The following is a 25,220-nucleotide window of genomic DNA, read 5'->3' as shown; positions in this document are numbered from 1 at the left end:
AATTGGCTTCCTCCGGGACAGGAGTGTACTGTGCATCTGTACAAGGCAATTCAACCCAGCAGTTTCTATCAGTGGTAATTTGTTTCTGGGCAAAAGCAGTTAAGTGTAACAAGAATTTATTCACTTCTTATTGCCTGATTGCACAGAGATGAATTTAGCTGTATTCTTAGCTATTTAAATTTAGCTATTTAAATTCTAGTGGGACACTAATCTGGTCTATTTTTGACATTTGCCTCAGAGTGAGATGAACTAATTCTCATCACTGACTAGACAGAAAGTCAAGATAAGTGGTTCATGAGGGCTATGACATAGATGTCTAGAGATATTTGAGATGAATCCTGTGGGATTCAGTGAAGGGCCAAAGCTGTAGGAGATGACTCAAGCAGATAAGACCACTGCAGAGAAATTAAACATAAGTTTTAATTTAGATTAGGAAACTAAGGAGATTCCACCTCACAGCTATTCCTTACAGGCAGCGAATCTGAGAAATGGTCTCAAAATGGAGTGTCTCCATTGGAGTGTCAGCAGAAGGTGTCTCAGAGCACATTAATAAATTGATCAGCAAGAAATCATCAGCTTTAAAATAACTGAAATGAGAAGCTGCTGGTCTGAAGGTTGTGGTGAGCAGCCTTACTATTCAAACTGGCGACAGTGTCAGAAAATAGACTAACGCAAAGGATGTAATACAAACATTCAGGCAAGAACTTGGGGTGACACTGAGAACAGCAGCACAGGAGCTTTGGAAGAAACTGTTCTAAGGAACAGTTATTTAGATATGAGACTAAAGCAGGTATAATGGGAAAAAGCCGAAGCTGCCTCTGTAAACGTGCCCCACTGTTACAAAGAAGTCAATGGGCATGTGAATAGGCGTGAACTTTTCAATATATTTTCATTAAGTTCTTTCAGAAGAGGCTCTTGAAAACACTACATTATTTAAGAAAAGAAGGAAGGATCCTCTCATGGAACAAAAGCTGATTAAAAACAGAATGGAGGGTACTAATAGTCATTTTTCACAGTGGAGGTGAAAAAAAAGAATTCATTCTGCCTGCACAGTATCAAGCTACAAATAATTTTAGCCAAGAGTAGAAAGAAAGTCACAGGCTATGTCTATACTGGTAAGTCAAAGTGGGTAGAAGCAGAGATTTATGCTCAATAGTGTTTAAATCTTAGTACGCTCCCTTGCTCAGTGTGGCCAATGACAGTTTGTACTCTCCCAGGCACTGCCCTGGCAGGGTTCAAGAGCTAGCATTCTCAATATATTATTTTTGAAGGACTATTTTAAAAGAAAGAATGTATGCAGACTGCAATGTGACCTCAGTGGCAGGGAATGGTTCTAGGAACATTTTGTTTGCTACTCTAAGCTAGTATGGCCATCAAAAAGCAGCAGTTCTGCCTTCTCTGTTTCACTTCTGACTGCTCACTTCTACCCTGTGCTAATTCTTCTGGCACAAACATTAATGCAGCCACACAGTAGAACTAGATCAGGAAGCATCTGGCTTAAAAGGATAACTTTTCCCATGGTTAATTTTAAAAGCCAGATCATTTCCTTATTTTAGGCCTACTAGGCAGCTCCACAAGTAGCTGTGCCAGTACAAACGAGGAGGTAGAAGGATAGGAGTGAGTGGCTACTTTTTCTAGGGGCAATACTTTTTATGCAGCTTGACGTATTTGCTGATCCTGAGAGTTAAGTTTGCTGATATAACCTGTAATGCTATACTTGCTCCTCTCCCTCTCTCCATCACCAGTCAGCCATTAGGGTTTTTCTTTTTTTTTTTTTTTTTTTTTTTTTCTTCTTTCATCAGGATCAGCACTTGTGCACTTGTCTGGCCTGTGAGCAGGCACACAGTGCTAGGCTTGTGGGAAATTATTTACTTTTTATTAACTTTCCAGTTACTCACTCTGGGGACAGAGAGACACTGATGCCAGTACAAGGGAAGCACAAAGACCACTTTTTTCATTGGTGGCTTCCCATTAGATCATCACAGTTATGCAGTATTCTTAGTTTAACACTGTTAAAATAATCAGGTATTGAGAGACAGAGAGAGAGAAGGGAAAAAAAGACAAAAACAATGATACTACCTGCAAAGTAGAAAAAAATGTGATCGACTCTCAGTAGAAGATAGGTGCTGAGGTAGGGAAAGGCTAAACAAGAACTATGATAAGATGAGGGCTGCAGTTAGCCATAAAAACAATATCTCTACTAAATATATGATTTTGCTGTCCAGTAGGACTATGAACATTAGTTCCCATGCTTACGTGCCCTTAGAATGTGAACTACAATGTCAGAGACTGAGCTGTGCTTTTGTGAAAATATTCTTCCACTGAACATTTCTGTTTGCCTAAGTAGATACTGGTGAGTAACACCATGTTGGTTTCCTCCGTCTTGCATAAATATGTTTGGGATAAGTTGTGCTAATATCTACGGAAAAACATATAGAATGAATACAATTCAACATCTCTCCTGACAAGGAGATGCCTATGGAAGTGTAGGTAAGGATTTGTCAATGGCTCTGTGCTTTTATGAGTAAGGGAATTTTACTCCTTATGATAAATTTGCAAAGGTTGAAAGTTTGTCTAAAATTTAAGAGGCAATAGGAATAATAAAAGAAGTGTTTGTCCCAAACTTGTGTATGTTTTTCCAATATAAACAACTGATCTAAAAGATGTAGAAAAGATACTGCCTTTCCCTGCTTTATACCCTTAGACTACCCTAGAATACAACTTTAGAAATTATTAGAAAAGGACTGCAGAACAAATAGAAAGCAGCTTTTCATTACTGTATCATAAATACACAGTGTGCCCACTCCCTGAGCAGTGAATGCAGGTCTTGTCCTCCTTCCCTTTTATAAAAGTCATGATCAGTTGAAAAGTTGGGCTGAGAAGAACCTCCAGTGGAGAATGAGCAGATCTGGACAGCAGCCACAGGGGCAGAGGGCTGCCTGTGGGGCCAAAGCCACAGCAAAAGGTGCCACCTGTTCCCAGTCTTTAGTTCTTCTTGCCTTTGAGGGAAGAATTTGTCTGTGTGGCCGTGACTCCTCCTGGCAAGTCTATGGGCTGCACCAGAAGCAGCACAAAGCCTTCTTGTTTCTAATACTACTATTTCCCCCATTCTCTTTTCACAATAGGATTAGGGCATGGACTTGGCATAGATCCTGGCAATGAAGGAGGAACAGGAATGGACATCAGGATATCTGCTGGAAGGAGACAGGGGAAGGAGAGACCTCCTCTTGCAGTGGGAGTAGGGTAGAGACAGGTGAGTGTAGGAGGAACAGGCATATCCAGCAAGAAAGCCCGCACTGATATCTCCCAGCAGTCTTTCCTTACTGCAGCAGAGTTTTTTTTGCTTACACTGCTGAGAAGCCTTGAGCTGGCTCTGCAAGTGTCACTCAATGAAAGCAATAAGCACAAAGTTTAATAACAAAGAAGAATATGGACAGCTTCTCACTTCATTTTATTAAATTGTGAAATTCATAGTCAGTGTTGTGAAGATCAGGGAGATAAAATGGATTTAAAAGGAATTAGACATCCTAATAGAAGGAAGAGTAATTAGTAGCTGTTAAACTTTGTCACAGAAATGCTCACGGGTGGAATGTAGGAAAAATACAATGTGTCTACAAATGTTGCAGTGACAACATTTCACAGAATGGTCATGTTATACAGGTGCTGTTTCTCCTTCCCTATTTTGTCCCTAAACATTTGCTACCAGTCAGTGTCACTAATGGAAACCTAAAATGGCAGGTCTTATGTAAGGTTTGTACTAAAACTAGTTCAAAACATTTTCTAATTATTATTTAGACTTAGCATGAAAATGTTGATAAACACAAGAGGGTTTTTCTCCCTCTTCTTTAGCAGAGAATAAACTAGTGGAAAAATTAAAGCCAACAGACAAAAAATTCACACACATGCAGAATTCCGACAAAGATCTAGACCTAAAGCCCTGAAAACAAAGATTTCTGCCATTAGATGATCATTTTTCAAGCACTGTGACAGTCAGAGAACAACACACTCAAACTGTTGTACCATGCAAAATAATTTCTTGTTGACATAACTGAACCCTGATCTACCCACAAGGAACACTCTCTTTGTTTAGTGATGATGATGTTCCTCCTATGATGTTCCTCCTCCTCTTTTTTTTTTTTTTTTTTTTTTTTTTAATCAACATTGCACACACTATCCACTTTATCTGACACTTACGTTTCAGGGACTAAGGATTCTTACCTGATGTGATATTTATCCCTGTTTCCTGCTGGATGTAGCTGTGTCCCACTTTCTGCTACTTTCACCAAATGAGCAAACTCTAACAAGGTACTGGTTGCAAGGCTGATGGAGAAGCTTGTTTGGACCTCAAGAAGAACATTCTTCCTACAGCAAAAACTGCAAATGCTGCCAAACAGGATTTGTGTGTGTGTGTGTGTGTGTGTGTGTGTGTGTGTGTGTGTGTGTCTAGCAAACTGAACAGTCTGCCTGGGAATTTAAATTATGTTTTTTACACTTTGGGAGAATTATAACATGAATGAGTGGTTTAGAGACAGTATGACATGATGTTCCGCTTAAGGTCGCAAGCTAATGGGGTACAGGCAGCTGATGAGATGTCACATGGATTGACTCTCCTACCTCACAGCCATATCCTGAGCTTACATGCTTGCCAGCACAGTGGGTTGGGATTGCAGCACTTAGCCACGGAGAAGCCTGAGGATTTAGAGAGAGAATTGCCCTTGCACCTGCCCTCAGCTCTGTAGAACATAAGACACCAAGTTTCTATTGAAAATGCACCACTGGCTAATAAAAAGAGTAGTTTCCCATTGGTTAATAATTTCAACACAACTGTGGCCTCAGTATGTGGTACATTTGATGTGCACGCTACATTGTTTCTGTGTTTGCATCAAATGGTAATAACTGTGAAGAAAATAGCTTGTAATTAAGCAACCAGGGAGCCAGCAGATGGATGCAGGCAGATGGGAGCACACTTGGAGGCTGTCAGACAGTATTGGTCAGCATGACAGGCAATAGTCACAGCACTCTGTCGATATAATGCCCACAGTCTCAACCACAGCTATTGTAGAGATGCATTTTAAAGACAGATTTGAAGGCTATAGAGGAAATCACTTTTGAGATGCTTCCACCACTCCTTTGCCAGGGTATGGGGCAGAATGGAAGAAAAGTGCCTGTTAGAAAATCTAAAAAAAATATTTGAGGAGGTGGGGGGCTGGCATTATGTCCACCAATGCAGATAAAAAGAACTGTGCATCTTACCTGTCTACCCAAAACCAGCAATGTGACAAAGAATATAAACAGAGAAATTGAGCCCATTGTCTTCAGGTCTTTCAGTATTCCTGGCCTACGAAATAAAAGCCTAAGTTCAGCAAGCTACACAAAAGTTCAAACAAAATTACTTTAGCACAAGAATAAGGAAAAGATTGCAATTTATACTGCTTTCTGGTATGTAAATTAAGATCATTTACGATATTCCTTATTATTTCATGAAATATGATTATTTTCACAATAAAACTTTAATTAATCCCACTACAATCTATGCAGATATGCCTATATTTTTAGGTCCAGTACTAAGATGAGAATTTCTTATAAATAATACCCTTCTTTGCTTATAAATGGAGACCATTTGGTGTTTACTCTATACAGAGACATGAAAGATTTTTTAGTGTAATATACTACTTTCATAAGGGAGAGACTGACTGCATCTCAAGAACATGAGGAAATGGAAAGTGGAGCACCTCGTTTCCAAAATGTATTTTTATTTCACAGGAGGCACCAGTTAGGTCTCATATACAGTTTATTAAAAACTGCTTTGGGAAAAGACATTAGACATAATGGGAAACAGTCTACACTAGCACCTCCCTACCAGTGCCGACAGAAGAACCTTGGTGAAGAAGAAGCTGTCTATGTAGGAAAACACCAACAGACACATAGCTTGACTGGCAAAATTCAGGCTGCAAGAAGCACATGATAAATCTAAGCTGTTGAATGGTTCTACATTCCGTCCCAGAGATATCTTTTCCACTAACACAGTGGACACATGAATACCTTGCTTTTGCTTATGGTCAAGTCTTTCAACCTAAGCACCAACAAAACATAAGTTTTCCTGTTAATTCGTATCCTTTCCCAAGGTTGTCTCCATGTCTTAAAGATCTTCAGCAGTTTATAGCATATGAAAAATGGACACTAAAGTTCTACTCTGAATATGCATTTTTTCTCTTTTGGCATACACACTGCCCACTCACGCTTTGCTTTAAAAATGAGGCAGAAATTATATATATGGCCAAAATTCTTCTCCATGGCAATACTTAGAATTAGCAGCATAATTTTTGTCTCTTACAATATCACTTATATCAAAGGGGATGCAGTGCCTCCTCAGCAAGTTTTCCAATGATACCAAGCTGAGAGGAGTGGCTGATACACCAGAGGGCTGTGGTGCCATTCAGAGAGACCTGAACAGGCTGGAGAGATGCGCAGAGAGGAACCTCATGAGGTTCAACAAGGGCAAGTGCAGGATCCTGCATCTAGGGAAAAACAACCCTAGGCACCAGGACAAGCTGGGGGCTGACCTTCTGGAGAGCAGCTGTGCAGAGAAGGACCTGGGAGTGCTGGTGGATGACAAGTTGACCATGAGCCAGCAATGTGCCCTTGTGGCCAAGCAGGCTAGTGGTCTCCTGGGGTGCATTAGGAAGACTGTTGCCAGCAGGTCAAGGGAGGGGATCCTGCCCCTCTGCTCAGCCCTGGGGAGGCCTCATCTGGAGTACTGTGTCCAGTTCTGGGCTCCCCAGGACAAGAGAGACATGGAGCTACTGGAGAGAGTCCAGCGTAGGGCTACAAAGACGATCAGAGGGCTGGAGCATCTGCCCTGTGAGGAACGGCTGTGAGAGCTGGGCCTGTTTATCTTGGGGAAGAGAAGACTGAGGGGGGATCTTATCAATGTGTATAAGTACCTAAATGAAGGGAGGGTGTCAAAGGGACAGGAACAAACTCTTTTCAGTTGTTCCATGTGACAGGACAAGAGGCAATGGGTAGAAACTGAACCACAGGAAGTTCTGCCTGAACGTGAGGGGGAATTTCTTCCCTGTGAGAGTGACAGAGCACTGGACCAGGTTGCCCAGAGAGGTTGTGGAGTCTCCTTCTCTGGAGACATTCAAGGCCCACCTGGATGCAACCCTGTCTACCATGCTCTAGGTGACCCAGCTTGAGCAGGGATGTTGGACTAGATGATCTCCAGAGGTCCCTTCCAACCTTACTGATTCTATGATTCTATGATTCTACGATTTCTGTAGCCTTATTGATTTGTAAGCAGAGCAAGAAACCTATCCAACCTGTTGGTCTACCTTTTATCTTTTTAAACAGCTGAGACTGCATTTTTAACATTTTAAGGCAATATACTAGTTCTGGGAAAACTGATTTTTGTTGCCTTGCAGCAAATATATTTTAATAGCCTTAATGATGTTTAACATTTTTTCCTAATGTCCTTATTAGACAATGCAAACTAAACCATACTGCACCTCGTATATTTAGCAATATATACGACTTATCCAGACTTGCTTATTTTGTTCTAATGCTCTTAGATGTGACATTAACTTGTGTATTAATATCATCCTGGCAGTGATTTTAAATTGTGACTTGTAGATTTATATAGCCAAATATATAAAAATATCTGTTCTATGACCTAGGAACTGACATTGCTCCTCAGACACCTGTATTTCGTTTGATTAGTTTCAGAAAAGCTGGAATTACCAACCTACCTTTTTAGATGTGCCATTGCATACATAAATTTGCTGTAATCATCCAGCATGGATCCATGAGTGTGCAGAAGGATAACATTGTAGCCCACCAGTGCAATCAACATTATCACCATTTTCAACTCATAATTTATCCTCAGGAAAACGGAACAGGAAATCAGCCCTAATATACAGCTGTATATAAAATACTGACAAAGGAAAAGCAAATGGGAAAAACTTAGAATTCATCTGTTGAGCTGGATATCATATATAATAAAATGCCTAGGCTAGTTTTAAAATGTTGTTTTTTAACATATTTTAAAATGTTTAAATGTTAATGTTTAAGAAAGTTGTTAACTGACTAGTTAAGTACAGAATCTGTCACAGTGTGTACCATGGACAGTCAGTATCAAACAGATATCAGTGTTTCTTAAAACATTTTTCTCACTTGGCTCAAAGTCACTCTAACCTAACCAGAATGCAGCTTATGCTCCTAATTTATCATCCCTACTTATCACCCTTTGCATCTTTTTATTTGCTCCTCTGCAGTAGCAAGAAGTGCTTATGCTTGGGACACCACTGCTGTGCAAGATTCTCCCGCCAGCTTGCTGACAGAAGGTTTCCTCCTATGCCTCTGTATGGTTTGCAGTCATACGGAAGGACCATAACCACCAGTACATATTACTGAGCATAGGGGAAGGTCAAGATCAAAACATCTGAAGATCTGAAAGCAACTATTTCATTGACTATGCTTGCAGTGTTTGTAAACTGATGTAGTACGCACAGATGAACCTCAGAGATACATAACTGTACAAACTGTAGAAATACAACTCGGAGATGAAGAATATAAAATGATTAACTTAGCTTATGCATAACAAAAATATAAAACTAATTAAAAAATCTTTATGTCAAATCTGCTTGAGTTATGAGTAGATAAAAACACTTAATTGGCAGAAAAAACCTTTTCTTTCCTATATCGTGTACGTCAACAAAATTATGTATGGTTGAAGGTAAATTCCTTGAAAAAGACTTTCACTGGATGCTTTCTGGAAAGGAATCGGAGCATCAAAATTAATGTTAAAATAGGAATAATATATTCTCACTAAAATCAGAATCTTGGTCTTTAACATACAACACCTTGGCCAAAGAATAAGCTTAAATGGTTCCTGAAAATTATAGTCCTGAAGCTTATAAGGAAGTTACCTTTTCTTACACTAAGAAGCATTTTATTTCTACATACACTTCTTTCAGACTACTGTTGACTTGTTGATGCCAGTATTTTGGACAGAATGTAAATCATTGTATACTGATTTTAAAGGATCACTAAAAATGATAATTTTCATGGCATCTGTCTGGCAGAACTGATCTGTCATTTGAATCTTCATTGTTATTGTAATTTGCTCATTGATCTACTTGAAACAAGAAATTAAAATACTGTTCTTCAAAATCACCAAAATTAAAACTTTACTGATAGTTGAATTCCTTAACAGGTCACATTATATTTTCAGAATTCAGTGTTACATAAAAGTAGTAGAATCCATTCCTTGATAAGGCTTTCTACTTTTGAAGTTATTTTCCCCAAAAAACAAGGAAACAAGCATAACACAGTCTTGAATCCAAAAGTGAACCAAGAATGCAGTTCCTAAATCCAAAAAACTTCCAGGTGGAATAAACAGTTTCTATTAGTGTTGCATAGGAATATATAGTCTAGATGGAAAACTATAGCTAAGATTTCAGATATGAGTGGACGGATTATAGAATAGTTGCACAGCCACACATCCGAGAATGGAGGTATTGTATATTAAAATGCAAAATTCCAGTAGCACGCAGATTTGGAAATTAGTCTATAAGCAACTCTATTAGAACAGCTATACCAGGTTAGGTGGATTTTTTGAGAATGCAGCCATAAATATGTCTTTTTCATATCATAATTTTCATACATTAGTTCAAGACTCTTGTTTTAGAGCGGCCAACACTGCAAGAGAGTGTTTAAAATCCTTTCAAAGGGATTGAAATTTCACCTTTTTAATAAACAATTTACAAATTGAAGTAACACATGGAAGCATGGTCCTTTGAATCCTTTTCTATCCTTTTTAGCTTTTTGGACAAAAGCAAAGGGTCTTGAAAGAAATCAGAGGAGGAACCACAAAATAATGTGCTTCAAAAGATAAGCTGTGGAGGGGTAAGGGTAGCTAGCATTCTAGCTAACTTCGGAGAAAGAACACTGGAAAATAACAACGATTTGGTGAAAGAACAATCAAAGTAAACACACATAAAACCAGGGCCAGTGGAATTACAGTGCAAAAATTGTAAGCTGTCAGGCAAATGGCAGCCTGGCTCCTGGGACAAGCAGATTACTCTGATTTGAGCAACTATTGACCAGCTGGGCCAAAGTTATACCCTTTATGTAAAGGTACCTTAGGCTTGTTTCTGAGTGAAGGCCCCAGATTCAGGCCTCTATACAACCCACTGAAGAAAAAAATGGGCTCAGGTTGTGCAGACATTGAGGCTTTTCCCAAGACAGTAGTGTCCAATGATATCAACCCTTAGAATCTTATCTTCAGCCCAGTGCATTTGGTCTCATCTCTTCAAAATTAAGACCTGTGGCTATGAAGATCTTAATTTTATGAAAATAAAACAGATCCTAGTTGCCCAGTATATTTGTGAAATAAAAATTGAGAACCAAGTCATTTTGGAATTCCTTAGTCAAATAGTGTATTCCAAAACTGCATCTTTTAAAAGTCAGTATTATGACTTTTCTTTACTTAACACAGGGAGATGGCAGCACTGATCACAGGCAGGATTTCAGCACAGGAGCACATATGCATGATTCAAAATCTCCCAGGCCTAACTTCTAATACATGGAAACTACAGAAGGTTCATAACAAAACTAAACAAAAACACAAGCGAAGTCCTTGACTTTGGTAAATCTTTTTTAAAAAGCAAGAAGCAAGCAATGCGAGTCAGAAAAGCTATTTTGTGGGATGGGCGAGAGAGGGAATCATTTAGTCTGCTCCCCGATAAGACTAAATTGTAGTGGTATCGTCAATAGAATAGTCAGTTCCACAGTTATAAATCATAGGAAGTTTATCTGCATAAGATGATGCAGATTAATGCTGATATAACACCTAAGATAACACACAGATGCAAAAGGTTGATTTTTAATTTAAGAAAATAAACATTGTCAACAAAAGTGTTCAACATCTTATTCAGTAAAGAGAGAAGGCACTTATTTCCAAATTTCTAAACAGTTAAGTCAACAATCAAAATAGTAATTTGAAAGGAATTTGCAGCTTTTTAAGCTAGAAGTTATGAGCTCCACAGTGCCTGAGGATGAAAATAATGTACATTTGAGAACTGTTTATTAAACAAAATGGGGGAGGAGCATTAAAATCTTTAGCCAACCTAAGCTTTACATTCATATCATCAAAAATTTCATTTTTACAATAATTGTTCTGTCATTTTCTCAAAGCTCCTTTGATGAAAGAATGTATATTAACAGTTTAAAATCTAGAAGCCATTATTAGAAATGTTTTTTCAAATAATTTTTTTAAGAACAACAGATTCAATCTTAATAATACATATCATATACGAAAAATGGACCATTCAGATACTTTTCTGAAGAACTTAACAATTAAAGAAAAAAAACCTTCCAAGAAGTTCAAAACTGTAAAAAAAGTATTGTAAAAAGATGGGGCTAGAGATCCTGCCAAAAAAGCAATATAAACAACTTATTTCTATCTGGTGGTGAGTGTGTACATTTGCAGTAGCTGGAAGAAGGATGGGATCATTTCTTTGACACCAAAATTATTTGATGCCAAGGCCAAAAGAGGATTTAGGTATCCAGCAGTGCCTGATAGTATTCACTTATCTAAACGTGAAAATTAGAATCCCAAACTCCTGTTTTATACTGTATCTTTAGCAGTGAGATGCTGAAAGTTGGTAATTGCTGCAGTTACTGCGACTGTTTTTTTCAGGAGCGTTCTGCACATAAATAACATCTTGTGTATGCCTTGCAAGACTTAGCTGGACACAGTCAATAGCTGTTTCATGTAAAACATTATTCTGAATTCAGCACACGCAGTTCTGGTGCTGGTGTCATCAATTCTGCATAAAGAGATAAAATAATCTCCCTTCTCCTCTCGCTGCCTCTTGCTTATTCATCCAAACACTGTTGACCTTTCTGGGCACAAAATAGAGCTTTTTGTGTTCCACTGAAGGTCTTTTATAAATCTGTTAAGAATTATTGCTCTCCCATTTTTTGCAGGAATATCCTTTCCTCTCCTCTTGTGTGCATAGCTGTGCTCTTGTTCACACTAAATCATTTCATTCCAATCAATTCAAGTCTTTGAAACCATTTACAGGACGGTATATGAATATCCTATTTCCTCCTCCTAGCCTGCTGCTTAATAAAATCAGCAGTGGCAAAAGTCTGATGATCACAGGTTTCAAATTCAGTACCCGGTCAATGATGGGACAAGAGCATGTTGCCAGGCCAGGTATGGGTGAAGCTCGTGTGCAGACAGACCTCGTCTCCTCACTGACCATCATGTGGAGGCTTTCTCGTACATCTAATCTGCTCTGCGGTCACCACGTGCTCTTCCGATAACTGGTAACGGCAGTCTGTTCAAAGGAATGAGCCTCGGTTCTTCACTATTAGACTGTCTCCTGCTTTTTAACCTGCTCGTCATTAAGACCCCCACTCGCACGAGTATTAACCTCCTTTAACTCCCCACTTCCTTCAAAGGTAGTTTACAGGTGACTGAAAAAAAAACCCAATCTTTTGGAGTGTTCTTGAAAACTGGTGGGTGTTTAACTTCAAATAGATCCTGTGACAGCCAATTTAGTGTTATTAGTGTAAACAAATAAAAAAAATGTAAAGGGAACTTACCGGTAGGAAAAAATAGTTGTTTTGTATACACCACTGTGCCTGATCACTTGAATTAGGAAAACTTGCATTTGATGAATTAAGAACTGGTGGAAAAGCTTTCACAGCATTATCCAGGAAAAACTAGGAAAAAACAACATGCAATCCATTAGCCTGTCAGTTATGCAGGTCAAAAGAGAGAAGAGAAATGGAGAAAACCTTGCCAGCAATCATTTAACTTCAGTATTTCACTGCAAGTAGAAAAAGCAAAGGGAAAATGACATCACTTGATTATCTGTTCTTGCACACTCAGACAAAAACAACTTTGTTAACCTGCACCTGAAACTTTCTATTTCTGTATGAGATGAAATCCTTCTGCTACGTTAGCTTCATACATCAGCATCTCATAGATGCTAGCAACAATGATAAAATAGGTGCAATATGAAAAATAATTCCTGGGTTCACCTCCACTGAACCTCCTATTTAAATGCGTGAAGAATTAAAGAAAGTTAAAATAGTAAGTTTTTAATGAAGTCGATTTATACAGATGCAACATCTCATATTAATGATGATGACAAAATTGCTGCTAATCTTATTGAAGCAGAAGACTGGAAACAGTAGCTGCTGGCGTGTGAAGTTCAGCCTCCTATTGATACGATCCTGCTGCATTAAGGCCACGCACACTCAATTCACTCAGCTTAATCAAACCAGGATCAAAATGGTTTATTGATTTACTAACTGCACATAATTAACCAGCAATCAATGAACTATATGTTACGGATCAATATCAATGATACAACAGATAAACTACAATACTAGATGAAAGAGCTCCTGCTCTACTAATAGCTTATATGGTACCCTACATTGAGTGCTTCACCAAAGACCATATTAAAAAGCACCTACCACATTTCTGCTACCTGCAGAAGTAGTTACATTACTAAAATAATATCATGTTAGTCTGGTATGACATACCTGTGTTAAATGCAGGTTGTATTTTATTCCATTTTCAGTGTTCCTGTATATTTTTAGTGGTTCTTAGAAATTTATTCTAAAACTAAATTCTGAGGTCAGATGAACGTGCCTTGGTTTATTTGCATAATCCCTCTCTCCCTTAGGCAACTGTGTGCTGCTCTCCTACCATTTCTCTGGAAGCAGTATCAAGTGCATCTATTTTTTTTTTTCTGGAAATGTGAAATAATTGTATTTAGTTTCAAAATCCCATCTCACACATTCCTGCAGAGCAAAAGATTATATACCATTAAGAATGCCAAAACACTTATATTTTATATATAATATATATAAACATATATGTATATATATTTCCATGTAGTCATCTCTATTAAAGCATTTTAGTTTTATTTTTCAGCTTTGTACAGGACATTTCTGATATAAATGTTATTTGTATACATAGAATGATATATGAAATGCAGTATACAAAGGAATACATAAAAAATACAGCAAGGAAAAAAAAAGGATTTTTATATGGAAATGTTATCATCTCCCATGAGCCAAATAACATTTATTTCTGAATGATGTGTTTGTCTTTCTTGTCTTTCATCAGTTATCTACATCTGCTATCATGCTTTGATGATATATATTGTTCCTCAACATAGTATTTTTTTCTAAGAGACACCTCAGTCCTACTAAGCAGTCACACCTACTCAAATGATTCAAATGAAAGCAGATTTTTATGAATACCAATGTTTGCCAGTGAATATCTGAGCATACTATTATTAAATTCTCATTTTAACTTCGCATATTCTAGCAGCTTTTTCTTCTCTTGTGTTCCTATCATCTGCAATTTTCTGTTGTGAATTCTTTGTCTCACATGATAAAAATACATTCTGTGCTGATACTTCCTTGAATAGGGGGAACCACACGGTAACAGACCTTCTCTCCCCACAAAACACAGGATAAGCTTCTAAGGGCATCTCTCCTTTTACCTGATCAGGAATCTGAAGGAGATAATACTGTAGTTTACATCTTACTAAGAACCTGTAGTTTACACCTCACTAAGGACAAAGTCAGCTTTCTCAACGAGATACTTCAAACACATCTGTAAAATGTGGAAGCACTGAAGCCCAGGAATAAAAGAAACAGTATTAATTGATTTAAATGTCTCCACAGATAATTCTATTGCGGCCTTAAATCTACTGTAGCACAATGTCATGTAGGATTCATCTGTAAAGACAAATGACACTCTGTTTTCTTGGTCAAAAAAGCCTTAGGCTACCCTCAGCACTTCAAGAGGTGGTCTTTCTGCCCAGCAGCATTAGCATCCTGGCACAGAGGTAAGGTCTTCTGGAAGTAAGTGCTCTAGAGCCACCAGTTTCAGGATAGGGCTATGCTGAATCAATTGAAGTACATAAACAACCAAAATAAAGGACTGGCCTGCTATTAAAAAAATATGCAGTGCTATTCAATTTACAGCTTAAGTTAAATTTGATCTCCTCACTACTCTCTCTTCATTATCATACAAAATTACATGGAAAAGAATGTGAAGGAAAGTATTAGAAAACATCTTTGCCTCCCTTCCGCCCTCCACTATCCTCTTGCCTCGTATGAATGGGTAGCTATACACTAATTTGCTGCTACTACAGAAGAGCTAGCAATTTCCTCAAGGCACAGCAGTCTACATCCTTTAAAATGCTGTGGTAAAGAAGGTTTCCACGTTTGTGTCCTCATCTCCTGTTCAACAAAAGGGAGAGTGACAAAAGCATACTTCTTAGCATGGTGGAAGCATGTAAGCCTGAAATCATAGGCTGAAATAGAGCATTTGCATTTTTATTAAAAAAAAAATCAAAAAGATGCAATGATGCTTTTGTTCAGCACTGCTGAAGCAAGCCTACGGGACTCCCAAGTGCCTTTTGTTCATCTTTTCTTTCTCTACTACCTCTCAGAATATCCATTTGGTTCAAGAGTTCTTTCTCCTCAAAACGCTTATCACCACTTCATTTGAAAAATACCAGTGGGTCTGGTACATACAGCTGAGTCACCAACTCATCCTCAGGTGCCCACAGGAACATCACACACACACACACACACACACCAAAAACAAACAAACAAAAAAAAAGCAGGAAAAAAAAAGAATTTCAAATTGGTATTCCTCACCTTCACAGGCAGAAGACCCTGAATGCTCTCGTCATGTACTATTCATGTACTTGTCATGACTATTGAGCATTCTCTGAATAAATTAGAGATGATGCTGAGACACGGGTAAGCTGTCTTTGACAAGTATGGAGTGATATAGGTTCATCTTTGCTAGAGTGTGGAGCAAGTGATAGGATGAGAGCATGACTTTTTCTCCCCACATACTTGGAAGACACCAAATATGCAGTAAAAATTATTTCAGTTTGGTAAATGTCTAGTTCTTCCTAATCCATTTGCTAGTGCATCTCTGCTAATCCAGTGTACCTAGATTGATAATTAGATTTAAGTTTGTTAAATTCTACCTATAATCTTAGATGGACTTGTGGTGGGGCTCAGCAAGTACCACTTGCACAACGTGACTGCAGCTGGGCACTCCTCTACCTCCCCCCAACCCTTAGGCAAGGTGTGCTTAAAAGAAATGCACTAGGCACCTTCCAAAATGGGGTCTTCAATGTTCTAGGCACTGTAGAGACATATAGTTAGAGTATATCTGCCCAGAAGAGCTTGCTTGTTAAAAATACGGCACTAAGCAAGATCAGCAACTATATCAGCAATTAGCTATACTAAAATGAAGACATACGAAATAAATCAACTTCCTAGTATGAGAATGGAAGTGAGTTTGCTGAACTATTTGCCGTTTTTAAAAACGTGATATCAGCCATGGCTAGAGGGAGAACCCAATATGGGCATAAATTCTGTGCCTGTGCCAGGAATCATCAACGCAGGTCAATACAGTAAAAACACTTTGTATTCTTCCTCAGCCATTGATCACTGCCTCATTTTATATATGGCACCAAATCTAGCCCTATTTTATACATGGCATCAGATCTGCTCCTCAATGGAAGTAGTATTAGTCATCCTCTTCCTTCAGTGGAGGAGTATCTGATGTTTATATCACATTAGCTGTTTTTTTAACCTCACCAATTACGATTATATACCCCCCAAACATTAAGACTAGATTCAGATGCCTGCTGAAACAGCTAATTTGGAATAAAATTGCACCCACACTCTATTCTAATGTCCCTTGACCATAAAGAGTGAGTTTTATTTGAGGTTTTGGCCTTAATTATGATTTATTAGGTGTGGGGTGGTTAGACACTTTTTATCTCCATTAAATCTTAACAACTTCATTTTGCCTTTTCCTGCTGAAAGAGTTCATGGAAATAAATGCAGTTAATGGACTCTGCTATTAAGCACATGTTGCTTGGAGATATATAATAATGATACTTCAGAGTCTCTCCCACAATTTGCTATTAATATTAAGGAAATGTAAATTTCACAATCACATTTAATGTCATTTTTTGCTAGTCAAACTATTAAGGTTTAGATTCAAGGTGGGAATTGTACTTAAAATTATCATCTCATGAATATCATGGAACATGATTATTTGTAATAGTGTAGTCATTACTGATAAGGCACAAAGATGTCAAATTACAGTCTACAGTATTACTGCAACATTCAGTCCACATAAAAATGGACTTGAACCAATAATATTATTTTTTTTTTGTAAAAATAATGAAATAAATGAGTACTTTTTCTGCTAAAATGTCTTCTACTAGTTGAAGGCCAAATTTGATGTGGCTGTACAAAATAGTAGAATTTCAGTCTAAGGAAAAACAAAACAAAACAAAACAGTTGCTGACTGTATCTTTTTTATGTTTTTTACCGCAATAAACAATCATGCTGTTGCATGACCTGCAATTCAAAGTAGATGCTAGAATTTAATCCCAAGTAGTTTATTTCATTTCTTCTTACAGATTTACAGAGTTCAAAATAACAGAAAGACTCCAATCCAGCCTCCTTCATTTTACAAGCCACCACATTGCAGAGTTTTGTCTTGTAGTAAGCCAAAAAACTTTTTCTTGGCTAAAGTGTATCTTCTGTAAAGTTATATAGTCTTGAGCTGAGGATAAGAAATGATGGAGAATCAACAGTTTTTCAATGTAATTTGTTCCAGTTGCCTTTACTGTCAAAAAGTAAGCCTAATTTCTCATTTGAATGTGTACAATTTTATCTTCCAGTCACTGCTTATTTATGTTTTTCTCTATCAACCTTAAGTATGAAATTCAATTAGATGAATTTGAAATTCTTGAATGTCTTTTTTTTTTCTTTCTTTTTTTTTTTTTTTTTCTTTTGAGTCTATCTCTTCTCCTTATAAAATGCTGGAAAGGAAAATCTCTGCTTTCTTGAGAATAAAACCAACAAAAACAAAACTAGGATGCAACAGACAAAACCGAGAAAAGGTGCTGGCATTTCTCTCCTTTTGTGAGAAATGGGAGGTTTCCATGTTTAGATGTCCACATAACGTCTTACATCATTCTAGCAGGCTTAGCGCCTGCTGTAACAAACGGCTGACTGAGAGTCATCTGGACTGTTATGGGAAAACAAAATATGAAAGTGCAGGCATTGCCAATTTTTAATGTGCTTTAAGAACCTCAAGTAACAAAACCTACCAGCCACCCAAGGAAACACTTAAGCAGCAATTCCAAAAGCACTAACATGCAAATCTCATTGACTTGAAATGAGACTAATGCCTGAGCAGGCTTAAAAAACTTTCTCTTTCACAGATGTACAAAAAGAAGCAGACGGAGACTATAGGGCAAAAGAAAGGAGGTTTTCTGATCCCTTGTACTGTTCATGCTGTTAAATAACACATCCTTCAGAATAAACATGATCATCAGAGTCTTGCTTTACGCAGACTAATGGCAGACCTAGCTCCTATTTGTTACAGCTACAAAAGAACAACATTACAAGGATTTGCCCTGTTGTGAAGGAAAAGGAAAGCAGGAGCTTCAAAGTCTGAGGCCTTAACAAACTTTTAGTTCAGTCCTTTTTAAGTTTTTGTACAACTTTGATTTTTTTTCCATTTGTAAAAAAAAGGCAAGTACTTGAAATTCAATAATGTGCAAATTATGAGAACTATATGATCAATGGAGGAATGTCACAGATCAGTGTCTTCCACACATCCTGCAAGGAAGTATTTCATTCTTAGAGTAGCATTCTGTTTTTCCTTAATATAGTTAGCCAGGATCTGAGCCATAGCTGAGCTTCCTATATGTTTTCTGTTGCTCTACTTTACGTTTCTATCTCTAGCAATCATTATCGTGTAGCTTCCATAGATTTGTACCTTCATCTAAACAAATTCCAACACAAAAACAAGAAAAAGACCTTAAAGGAACAAGTAAACAAGAAAAATATACCTTTTTTTTTCCCCCTTACCATGTTAAACACAGCCATAGTTAATATTATAGCAGTGGTTGTCAATGTAAGAGTAATCCGTGGCCAGGGACGGTTTGCAATTATTCCAGATGACTTCAGGATCCACAATAGTGAAGCTGATGCTTTCTTGCTACATTGCTAAGTGTGAAGAGTACAAAACAAACAAACAAGCAAACAAAAATAGTGTTAGTGTATTCAATTACTATAAACAACTTTACTTTAGAATAATCTGGTAAGGAGCAGGACACTCTCACAAAAGTCTTCCCTTTTTGAGGGATACCCAGATATTCTAACAACACATATACAGTAATATTCTCCTCTTTACTCAAGAGTATGCTTCTCTTTTATTACAATAAGCTTCATTAGTCAGGAAACAAGTGAAGATCAAGACTCACAATTTTGCCACCATTATCAATACTTATCTTTTTTTTCCTATTTCCTTAATGCTATTAGAGGTCACTTTACATACTGTTTTCATACCAGACTTTGGTCTTGGGTCAAAACTTCCAAAAAGAGCCACTGCAGTATGCAAAGATATAAGCACAGAAAGTCTTTGAAGCTAAACTCTAGCTCTAAAAACTGCCAAAAATAGGACTTCAAATTACAGTATTTATCAGGTTCAATAGCCATGGTACATCACTCTAAGCTGAACAATTACTCAAGATGTACATGGCATAGTTTACATGACATTCCTTACTACACCTAAGTATACATGTACTTCCCAACTACACATTACTCAGACAAATCCACTGTATTTCTAGCAATGTTTTAACATAATTTCCTGTTATGATGGTGAGTTTTGCACAACAGACTGGATAGATTCTGAAAGAATTAAGTCAATTTGAGGAAGGATAAAGCAACAATCTGAACCTCAAGGATGGACAAGAAATGGGGGAGAAAGAAAGTTTTATATACACACTCTCTCCCCTATTCCTTAAAAATCACATAAAACAAGAAAACTGGTCTGAGTTTTTAAGCTACAATCCTTACTCAAATTATGCCAGTTTTGCACTTCAAGCTTTGCCATGCACCTCTTAGCAGACAGCAAATTTCAAGATAATCTGAATTTGCATGTGTATTTTTGTCTTCGTTGTTTCAAGTAATAAGGCTGCCTCTTTGCCTTTATTGGAGCACCTCTGTAGCTTTACTAAAGCCTTCACAAAACAATATAGGTGATTTGCTTAGAGTTTTTCTCTCAGAAAAAAAAAAAATCAGAGATTTTCTCAGTTTAGGGTCAGCTGGAGTAGTTGAAGTTTGTGTAGGGAGAAAACTAGGAGAGGAACTCAAGAACCTACATGGATTACAAAATGGTATGGAAGTGGTATTTATAAAAAAGTACATAGTGCATACCTTTCTCAATTATGTTGCAGGAAGATCTACTGTCCAAGCCAAGGCTTTAGGATGAGACATTCCAAGAAAGAAGTCAAGGATGAGAGTAAATTATCTGGACTAAACCAGACATACTTTATTACTATTTTGCTGTTCTAAGGTTATCTGACTGAAGGCTAATTACATTAAACACAAAGATTCTGAGATGGTAAAAATCCCATCAATCAATTCCATGATAGATGGAGGAACCAAAGTAACCTTATCAGTGGAGAACAGAGCACACTTAATCAGCTACACCTAAGACCATCAAAGGAGAATGATTAGACCACAGTGGCTGACCTGAAACTTGCCAAGAAGACTCAGCAGAAGAAACTCTCTTTCTAGAGAAAAGGGACACAGGAGTGGAAAGGGAGAGCTAAAGGTGGATCAGGGAGAAACAAGTGCAGAAAATTTGAGAAGAGTGGAGATAAAAGGGAATGATTACATCTAAACACAGCTTGGTCAGTATACTTATTTGAATGAGTTTATTCTGATAAAATTCCTATTTCTAACCATCTTCTGTGTACCTATAATTCTTCTGAGCCAGTGTATATATAACCACTAGCAAAGCTCACATCAGGCTGGTCAGCAAGTAGGACAAGATAGATGCCAGTGCATGGAGAGACAGATCACATGTCTGAGGCAACTGAAGGTCCGAGTGCAGCAACTGGAGTGTCTAAGACTAGGAGAGACTTGAGAAGTGTGTGAACGTAACCGTTTGGAAACAGCAAGCTGGACTGGCTAGTGAGTAGGAAACCAGCGTCTGGAAAGGCTGGTCCCTCTTTAAATATTTGATGACTTCTAGAAGGCTTTATTTTCAATTTAGACTATTAAAAAATCTGTTTCAGTAACAAATGAAACAATGTCATAAAAAGACATAAAAACCTTTATGGTTTTTCTAGTGCTTAAGCAACATAAATTGATGTCATCTTCTACACAAATGAACAATTCACAATATGCAATTCTGAAAATAAAATACAGCTTTACATAGAAAATATATGTTGAACTCCAACATCCAAATATACAAATTCTCAAGCAGGTCAAGCAGGTAATAACTTGGTCTGGTGTCTGGTATGCTGTAAATGACAGAACCTCACCCAGTAATTCTTCCACTGGAAAAAAAATTGTGATGGAAACAGACTATATCTTCAAAAGACATTTTTTCTTTCCTCTGAAGATGCCAAATGATGGAAACTTCTCAGACTTTTCTATTTTAATATTAATGCTTCTAATTGTTAAATTTGATCTTTTTCATTTTTTTAAAGTAATCATTAAAAAAAGAAACTGTATAGGATTACTGAGATTATTTATTAATGTCCATGCTGAGAACTTTATTTATTGCTGAGGACTATTTTATTGCTTGCTATATATCTTTACACTTTTGAACAGGCTTATATGACTTCTGTACCAAAATTTCATGCGATAATTCTAAATTTCCTGTTTACAAGACTGCTGATCAATATCATCTGACTTTGCTAATGTATTTTAGCAAGACAGAATTAATTGGACTGAGTTTCTACGTTTCTTTAAAAAGTTATTTTGCTTCCATTTTAAAGAATATTTTTATTTTACTCAGACTGGGTAGGTTTGTCACTAAGAAATGTTTTAAAGAATAAACTGAATTTCAGAAAACAATGTATCATTCCACCAATATGATTAACCAATCATGAGATTACATTCTTTTAGCTTCTATTGGGGAAACTATAGATATTGCTGCCTTTGACCTGATGAAAAATGTGACTGTCGTTGACTGTCACTTCAAAAATGAAGTTGTAGATGGCTATTTCTACTCATAAAACAGAAGTAAGCAGAAGAACTTGGTGGTATATTTCTTGACAAGCTGCTTAACATCCAACTCTGAGTTCCAAAGGGGAAGGACAACTATTGGTATATCTGTCATGCCCACATGCCTCATTAAGTATATGATGGGTGTCTCTAATAGCAGAGAAAGCAGCCTACATTGGTGAAACCAGTAAGGCCCCTGGAAGAAAAAATTGTGACAAAACTCTAGTTCACACTAAAAATTGTTAAACCATTCAGCAGAAATCCCTCAGAAAACGTGACAGGATACAACTGTTGAACAGTAGTTCTGTATAGGAATTAACAGATTGTCTGAACTTCATTTCACTTGTAATGTGCGCCGTTTAAATCTGGTTTATGTGTTGTGCAACTGCCACAGCTGAGTGCTGCTGAGCACCTAGGGAACTCCTGTAAGTGGAGCTGGAATGGTCAGGGGATCATTAAATCCAGACATTTAATAGCACTGGTAGAACTATGCAGATTGATTTTATTGATTCATTATTGTACTTCAAACACTTTTTGTAAATGTTATGCTTCATTTGTATCTTTCTTAGCAAATGAAGACTAAGATGGAGGGAAGAAAGTAATCATATCTGGAAACATGCAAGCAGCGTAAAACAGCACACTGCAGTAGCGTTAGCTGCTGTATTTATTTTAAGTGGAGCTGGCAAAATATGCTTCAGTGTTTATCATTTATCAACGGGAAATAATAGATATTTGTAATAATAAAGGTGACTAATGTATTACTTTTGCATATGAGCACGTTAAATCTGGTATAACAGTTCAGCATGTTAGTGAGTAATAACTTATTGTTAAGGAATTGTTGCACGCATTAATTGTGACAGCTACATTATAGGTGAAAAACATTGTTGCAAGAGCCATCACACATCTCCGTTGCATGCTAGCAGAGGCTGGAACATCTTGACTGAAGACCTCTTATTTGCAGAAAGCCAGTGAATCATATTTTTTGCAGTTCTAGTACTGTTCTTTTCATTTTTCATTCAAATACAACTTAATCTTTTACTAGCAGTTATGTTACAGAGAATGAAATCAAGAGAAACAAAAAGCTCAAAAAAACAGATTTATTCAGGCACCCATTTTCATGCAGTTCTGAAAAAAGAGACCAAAGTGCAAATCCAAAGAACTGTCTGACTTACAAATGCATTGATCTAAGCTTAGGGAAGGGTAATATTTGTACAGAGATATAAGTTTATACTTTAAATACCTTTTAACAGTCCTATTTTTCATTAAGAGATCAAAGTACTTTTTAAGTGAGTATGGTAACATCATATTTTTGAACTCCATGGTGGAACCTCTAAATCTAAAGCAAGTATTTTGAATACCTACAAAGTGCTTCCAGGTGACAGTCTATTCAACTTTATATTAGATACAACTGCTCTGACTAAAGCTACAATCCTGAATAAAAAGAGTTAACAACAGGAAAAACTAAAGCTGCTATCAGATTTTTAATTTCACCATGCTTCGCCATGTTTATTGGCCTTCACAAAGGGTCACATTAAAATTGCCCTTTTCTTCACTTCAGATATCTCATTCAAAGGAAAGAACACTGCACTGAGCCATATAAATATGCCTTTAAGCACTCAAGAGCTCAGTCCTAGTCCCTCCAGTGCTTCTCTCCTCCTTCAAGAGAATGCAGAGTCACTGTGCTATATGCTATTTTAAGATTACTCATTCCCAGTCTCTACTGTTAAAATTTCTCTACTCTACGTGAAATATTTAAAGAGCCACTTTTTAAGTATAGTGCTCAGGGTACTAAGCTGGAGGAAGTGGAAATATCATTTTGTGACACTGCCTGGAGCCTAGGAGATGTTCTCACAACAAGGCTCTGAAATGCTCCCCTTGGCTTGGCAGCACCTATGTTCCTGAACACACAGGGAGTCTCTGCGTTAGCCCCTGGACTAATGCGTACCAGGGGCTCTCCTTTGTGGTGATCTTGTGTCCATCTTGGAGCCTTGCAGTGGGCACTGAAGGAGATCACTCATGTGCTCAAAGCAGGTTCCCTTGCTTTGGATCCGAGGACTGGGTCATGCACCAGAGTGTCAGCTACAGCACCTCGCTGTTGGTGTGGAATGAGACACTTCAGCAGCGAGCTCTCTGCATGCGTGCCACATGCACTGAGGACTGGCAGCAAGTGCAAACCTCTTTGCCAGTAAAGATGCAACGGGGACGTCTAATCCTAGAATCAAACTATCCTGTAACCATAACGGACTGCAGTAAATAGCACCCTGTCCTTCTCTCTTAGCCATTTCATGTTTCAGGGTATACGCCAATTTTAAATTAGGATTTAGGAACAATTAATCTCTATGGTCAAACAACTGTTTCTAGGAGAATTCTTAAACCTTCCTATACTCTGATTACCGAAGACCAGACACTGGATTATATGCACCAGAGATACGATCTATAAAGTCCTTAGCCTTGTCATTTGTGCTACCACTATACCATCACTTGATGGACACATTTCTGTTCTTATTTAATCAATAGTCTTCATTCCACAATAGATTGAATAGGACTGTGCTGCCATGCTCCTATCAACTAATAATAAACTCGAAGTGAAAAATTGAGTATAAATCTCTTCTTATAATGAGGTAGTTAGATTCAGGAAGAGACAGTAATCTTAGCATTACAATCAGTTTTTTTTTGTTTGCTTTTTTCCGTTTATACTCACGGATCACATGAAAGGGAAACAGATAAGCTTATTTGAAGTTGATTTTTTCAAGCTTTACTCCTGATGAGTAAGGCAAACATAAACCTGCTTCCTCATTACCAACTGCTTCTCACCCATCACCTTACAGAGCTATGTCTGCAGTGAAGCAAAACCTGTGCTACTTCACCTGTAGTCATTATTTATTTGCTGAAAGGCTTCTTACCAAGATAGCTTATGCATGAGAGTAGTTGAACCAAAGAGACATAGACATAAATAACTCCTCTTCAAGTTATTAAGCACAGATGCAATAATACGCCCCCATTTCCAGGAAATATTCCCAGTATATGTGAGACATAAGGAAAAAATAACATTTACTTGAAGTGTTAGATATTATTCAGTGGCACTACTCTTGAACATTGACTTGGGA

The 25,220-nt window shown here is 37.5% G+C and overlaps 1 protein-coding gene and 1 long non-coding RNA gene across 4 annotated transcripts in view; one reads left to right on the top strand and one right to left on the bottom strand.

Moving 5' to 3' along the window:
- The window catches only part of LOC134137160 (uncharacterized), a 33,000-nt gene extending 24,458 nt beyond the window's left edge, over nucleotides 1-8,542 (top strand). The window contains exons 2-4 of one of the 2 annotated variants that reach the window (XR_009957630.1): nucleotides 3,126-3,253; nucleotides 4,202-4,305; nucleotides 8,274-8,542. This is a non-coding gene — a long non-coding RNA (uncharacterized LOC134137160). Of the gene's footprint in view, nucleotides 1-3,125; nucleotides 3,254-4,201; nucleotides 4,306-7,719; nucleotides 7,819-8,273 lie in introns of those variants that run through there. The other variant, XR_009957631.1, reaches the window with a different exon arrangement.
- The window catches only part of ADCY2 (adenylate cyclase 2), a 197,919-nt gene that overhangs the window by 20,424 nt on the left and 152,275 nt on the right, over nucleotides 1-25,220 (bottom strand). For both annotated transcript variants that reach the window (XM_062569786.1, XM_062569787.1), the window contains exons 16-19: nucleotides 18,961-19,098; nucleotides 12,616-12,735; nucleotides 7,749-7,933; nucleotides 5,254-5,338 (exon numbers count right to left, since the gene is read on the bottom strand). In XM_062569786.1, coding sequence (XP_062425770.1) covers nucleotides 5,254-5,338; nucleotides 7,749-7,933; nucleotides 12,616-12,735; nucleotides 18,961-19,098 — 528 coding nt within the window. The remainder of the gene's footprint in view (nucleotides 1-5,253; nucleotides 5,339-7,748; nucleotides 7,934-12,615; nucleotides 12,736-18,960; nucleotides 19,099-25,220) is intronic.

The sequence above is a fragment of the Rhea pennata genome, chromosome 2 (genome assembly GCF_028389875.1).
Source record: "Rhea pennata isolate bPtePen1 chromosome 2, bPtePen1.pri, whole genome shotgun sequence".
NCBI lineage: Eukaryota > Metazoa > Chordata > Aves > Rheiformes > Rheidae > Rhea > Rhea pennata.
The sequence above is the reverse complement of the archived record's forward strand: the minus strand, read 5'-3'. Positions and strand labels throughout refer to the sequence as shown.